At 36.0% G+C, this 5,901-nt stretch overlaps 1 protein-coding gene across 1 annotated transcript in view; it reads left to right on the top strand.

The window, feature by feature from the left end:
• The window catches only part of LOC107678249 (protein numb homolog), a 15,253-nt gene that overhangs the window by 2,361 nt on the left and 6,991 nt on the right, over positions 1-5,901 (top strand). Inside the window, exons 2-3 of the mRNA XM_016473455.1 lie at positions 455-529; positions 4,014-4,154. Coding sequence (XP_016328941.1) covers positions 455-529; positions 4,014-4,154 — 216 coding nt within the window. The remainder of the gene's footprint in view (positions 1-454; positions 530-4,013; positions 4,155-5,901) is intronic.

Here is a 5,901-nt window from a genome sequence, read left to right as displayed (position 1 = left end):
TCATGAGTTCAGCTCATGAAAAATGGGGGCAAAAACAAAAGTGTTGCGTTTATAATTTTGTTCAGTGTATATACTGACCCCAAGCTTTTGAACGATAATATACCCGTTTGACTTCATGAAAAAATAAAAAAATATATAGGTGTGATATAAAGACAACAAATGACAAACTTAGTGAATAATATTTAAGTAAGGGCAAATGTAGTAATAATAATACCCAAATTATAATAATAAGCAAATAATAATACCAAATTTGACATTATTTTCTGGACTTGATGTTCCTGGATACGCTGTAGTACAAATTGAGCTGACAAAAGCTAAACCCGTCATGGAAATGTCAAAAATAGCACAAATTCTTGTGTTAGCATGCTTAATGCAGAGCAACTCAAAACCTCTGCAGTAGTGATAATGTCCTGTTGTGACAAAAGTCTGATTTTGATTCATTATTTCTTCTCAGAGTGGGAAAAAAACTGTCAAGGCAGTGCTTTGGGTGTCTGCCGATGGCCTGAGAGTAGTGGACGACAAAACCAAGGTAAGTTTGTATAGGCATTTTGCTGTGTGTCCATTGAAAGCCATTAATCGACGGTAAAAAAAAATAAAAAGTCTTTGAAGCCCCGAAAAGCTCCCAAGCCATTAATTAACCAAGTTTATCAGCAAAGAGAAAAGATCTGTAGGAAACACAAAACATGCTGTAGGAGGAAGCTGGCAGGCCTCCAAAAGACCCGTCACATGACCATCCCGCTTCATGAGACATCACTTAGACCGTCTCAGACACTAGATGACTTTTAAGGCCAAGGGTTCCCGTGTCTCTCACAGTTGGGTTTTTCTTTTCAAAGTTCGGGGATTAATATAACATCCTTCCCTCAGACAAAACCCGGAAAGTTAACCAGAAAAGGTCAAAGGTCACACATAATGAGTTCAATCATCCCCCGTTCCTTCTTTTCAGCTCACACAGTAAAAGGCGGAAGGCCACAAAGCTTTCTTTTTTTGTTTTTCGTAAGGGCCTCAGACTCAGTCGTTCACTCACTATGCGCTTCTGGTAATCCTCCCGTATGCATATGAGTCAGCAGTACCACCTAATCCTTCCTGTCCTGCATTCTCCTCTAATTCTCCTCTCTCCTCTCTCTTGTTAAACTTCACTTGTCAATATATTAATAATAATAAAAGGCAGTGCTCAACACTAAAGATTTTTTCTACTGGCCCACTTGGACTAGTGGTCTAAATTTTTCCTTGCTCTGCCAAAATCTTCAATAGCCCCGCAACAAAAATTAATACATAAATAATAGTTAATGTTTTCATTGTTTTTGACCATGTAACCCTGTATTCTAATAAATAAGGTTATTATGACACCAACATTTTCACAATTCTACATTCCAAATTTGAAACCAAAAACTACTAGCCTATTATAACATTATTATATTAAAATGCTTTAATAATGTTATATCATAACATTAATAAAGACAAATGAACAGTCAGTAATAAATTAAGTACAAATAAATACAATAGAATAAAGACACAAATGAAATAAACAGTATTTTTCAGGTACAGAAATTGAATAATCAAATGTAAAATAACACTGGATAGTCTTCACTGTACATATTAAATAGATTAAAGGAAAAGTTCACCCAAAACTGAAAATTTGTTGAAAATGTACTCATCCTTAGGTCATCCAAGGTGTAGATGAGTTTGTTTGTTCATCAGAACAAATCTGGATTAGCATTACATCACTTGCTCACCAATGGTTTCTCTGCAGTGAATGGGTGCCGTCAGAATGAGAGTCCAAACAGCTGATAAAAACATCACAATAATCCACACGACTCCAGTCCATCAATTAACATCTTATGAAAAGCTGCATGCTTATAAAGAACAAATTCATCATTAAGAAATGTTAACTTTAAACCGTCACTTCTGGCCAAAATGTGAGTCCATAATCCTTAATGACACTTCCTCCAGTGAAAAAGTTGTTCTCTCATACCAACATCATTTTTTACAACTGCTATAGACTGTTTTCACTTGTAAATGGTGCTTGATCTGTGCATATTTCTCTTCTGATTAAGACAAGACAAGTTTTTCACTGGAGAAAGCAATATTATAGATAGCTGGAAGCAATTATTGTTTGGTTAATATTAATGGCACAGACAGCAGGGGCATATTAGGCTGCTGTCACTTTAAGACCTAATGCACAGATCCAATATACTGATACACATCCAATTTCTTTCTCAGATGTTCATGTTCATTTAAGACGTAACCAACTGTGTTTATGAGGATACTCGCCAAGATGGATATTTTGTCATAATTTTGTGTGTATTTCAAGCACAATACGATGCAAAAGAGAACTTATTTTCTCATATTGCGCAAGTACCAAGTACGTCTCTTTGCGCTTGATGGTTTCAATGTTTCAATTGCCAAAACACATGCAAATGATAAACTTTCTTGTATTCCTTCAACTGTCCTGGGCATCTACTTACTGTCAAGCCCTAAAAGTGTTATTGATTACAAGACCAGACTGTCTTATGACAACTGAGATGAGTCAGCAGTCTCCAAAAAGAACACAATCACCCATGACGAAGCTTTTAGAGCTCTAACCGGGTCCCCTCGGTCAGTAATTGGCTAACAATGAATGGGCCCCTCACCTCGACCCAGTCTTCCTCTGCTTTACCTCTCACCTACCTACCCCTTCTACAGTGTTCAGCTCATTCATTATGTATTTACTTTGGCCCCCTAAAAAGGAAACACTAGCCACTGTTACAGTGGGAGGTCCAGGCTACACAAACAGCTTTAGTCATGTTAGAAGAATCAAAAGGACAAACCGGTATAATGTGGTTGGGTCATGGACAAATAAGAATAAAGAAGAATCTAGTTTAAAATGTGGCTTTCTGGTTCCTGGGATGTAATTTAAAATTGGTATGCATGTTGGTTTCATGTTTTTGAAACACTATTATGCCATATGCATCAAATCCAGGGATTTAATAACAATTTATAATATTTTAATACATGTATGTTTTAATAATACACTACCATTTAAAAGTTTGGGGTAAGACTTTTTAAATACTTCAGTGCTTTTAAAAATATTTTTTTCTATTCTTTCTAGTTATTTTGAAAGCTGTTCTTCTGAACTTTCTATTCTACAAAAATATTTAGCAACAAAACTGTTTTCAACATTGATAATAATAAGAACTGTTTCTTGAGCAGCAAATCAGCGTATTAGAATAATTTCTGAAGGATCATGTGACTCTGAAGACTGGTGTAATGATGCTGAAAATTCAGCTTTGCATCACAGGAATAAATTACATTTTAAAATATATTCAAACAGAAACAGTTCTTTTAAATTGTAATAATACTTCACAATATTACTGTTTTTACTGTATTTTTGACCAAATAAATGTATATTGGTGAGTATTAGAGAAATAAATAACAGACACTAAACTTTTGTGGTGGTGTCAATTATAAAGAAAAAAAAAAGTTTTTTAATACATATAAGTGCACATCATCTTAATAATTATTTGTAATTATTTTCTTTTAAATATTTTCATGAATGAATTATGATATTTTCTTGGGTTTATATTATTTGATAACTTGAAATGACCTTGCCTTGTCATGAAAATAATGTTTAAACAAAGCCTTTTGAAATGTTAGGGTATTTCCTCAGGACTTTTTTCTACATCACAATCTCAGGACAATTAAACAGCTTTTTTATATTATGCACCACAAAAATATAAAAATTGACTTAAAAATTAGAAATTGGAAACTTGTTCATCATATAAGAGATGTATTAAGGTCATTGTCTCTATGACTTGCATTGTACGTATTTTTTTTTACCCAATATAATAATATAAAACCCAATACAATAATACATTCTTGACTAAATATTGACTAAATACAACTAAACACAAAAACAGTGTCTTGTTACTGACACAAAGCGCTTTCAAAATACATTACTTACTTTTTATTTGTATTTTAAAGCTTTATTTGCTACAACCAACAACCGATCTGCCCCTTTTTTATTTTCTCTGTAGGACCTCATTGTTGACCAGACCATTGAGAAGGTGTCCTTCTGCGCACCTGACCGTAATTATGATAAGGCATTCTCCTACATCTGTCGTGATGGAACGACTCGCCGCTGGATGTGCCACTGCTTCATGGCCTTGAAGGACTCGGTGAGGAGAACCCAGCGGGGATTAATTCTTCAGACTCTATTCCTCGCAAAGTGGGATTAAGATAGGGATTATGGCAGTGTTATCTCAACCGGAATAAACGCTTAGAGACTGTTATCTGCACTTGGGGCACAGTTAAAAACACATTAAGGACTAGAATGAAATGGAATTTTGATTAGGATCCCAATACTAGTCTAGATAAAAACAACATTTTGTGACCATACAATGTTTTTGTCTGTCCCATAACAGCAATAGCAAAACAATGTATGCAAACACAGACTAACCGAGCTACTCATAAATACTGACTATATAATTATATAGTCAGTATATAATAATTTTATTATAATTTTTTTGTATCTTTCATTCTCCATTAAAAATATCAAAACATCCTTAAAACATGATACATTTACTTATAAAGTAAAATGGTAATTCTTGTTTTTGTTTCTTGAATTAAGTTTTTTTATTGTTTTAAGCATAAATCTACATGTTTATCTATCTATCTATCTATACATACATAAATACAGTGGGTATAGAAAATAATCACCCCCTTTAAAATAATCACTTTTTGTTGCTTTGTAGCTTGAAATGAAGACGGACACAGTTTTGGTTTTATCCAGCTGTATTTACTCGGTGCAACTTATAAGATCCAAGTGAAAGATATAACACCAACTGAAAAAAAAAAACAGAATCACTGAGTTGGAAAAAGGATCACCCCCTTGTTTCAGTATTTTGTTGAACCACCTTTTGCTTTAATTACAGCCTTTAGTCTGTTGGGATTTGTCTCTATTAACTTTGCACATCTAGACTTTGCAATATTTGCCCACTCTTCTTTGCAGAACTGCTCAAGTTCAATTAAATTTGATGGTGACGGTTTGTGGACTGCAGTCTTCAAGTCACTCCACAGATTTTCAGTGAGGTTTAAGTCTGGGCTCTGACTGGGCCATGCAAGGACATTCTTTTTCTCCTTTTAAATTTTAGTCTGCCTCAGAATCTTCAAGGTGCGTTTTGGCAAAGTCCTGCAACCGCTTCAGAGTTGCTGTAGGCCTCTTGGTTGCCTCTCTGACCAGTTTCCTCCTGGCTCTTTCATCCAGTTTGGAGCGACACTCTACTAACTTTGCACATCTAGACTTTGCAATATTTGCCCACTCTTCTTTGCAGAACTGCTCAAGTTCAATTAAATTTGATGGTGACGGTTTGTGGACTGCAGTCTTCAAGTCACTCCACAGATTTTCAGTGAGGTTTAAGTCTGGGCTCTGACTGGGCCATGCAAGGACATTCTTTTTCTCCTTTTAAATTTTAGTCTGCCTCAGAATCTTCAAGGTGCGTTTTGGCAAAGTCCTGCAACCTCTTCAGAGTTGCTGTAGGCCTCTTGGTTGCCTCTCTGACCAGTTTCCTCCTGGCTCTTTCATCCAGTTTGGAGCGACATCCTGATCCAGGGAGGGTCTGTGTTGTACCAAATACCTCCCACTTCTTAATAATAGACTTCACTGTGCTTCTAGGCATTGATAAAGCCTTTGACATTTTTGTATCCATCTCCTGACTTGTGCCTGTCCACAATTTTTTCCCAGAGATCTTCTGACAGTTCCTTTCCACCCATAGTTGGGGGCAGTCGTGACCTAATGGATAGAGAGTCAGACTTGTAACCCAAAGGTCGTGGAACCGAACCCCCAACTCCTCCCCGGGCGCCGCAGCATTGGCTGCCCACTGCTCCGGGTGTGTGTTCACAGTGTGTGTGTGTGTGTGTGTGTTC

The sequence above is a fragment of the Sinocyclocheilus anshuiensis genome, unplaced genomic scaffold, assembly GCF_001515605.1.
Source record: "Sinocyclocheilus anshuiensis isolate Anshui unplaced genomic scaffold, SAMN03320099.WGS_v1.1 scaffold1153, whole genome shotgun sequence".
Classification (NCBI taxonomy): Eukaryota; Metazoa; Chordata; class Actinopteri; order Cypriniformes; family Cyprinidae; genus Sinocyclocheilus; species Sinocyclocheilus anshuiensis.
Note: the sequence above shows the minus strand (reverse complement) of the source record. Positions and strands in the feature narration are given on the sequence as shown.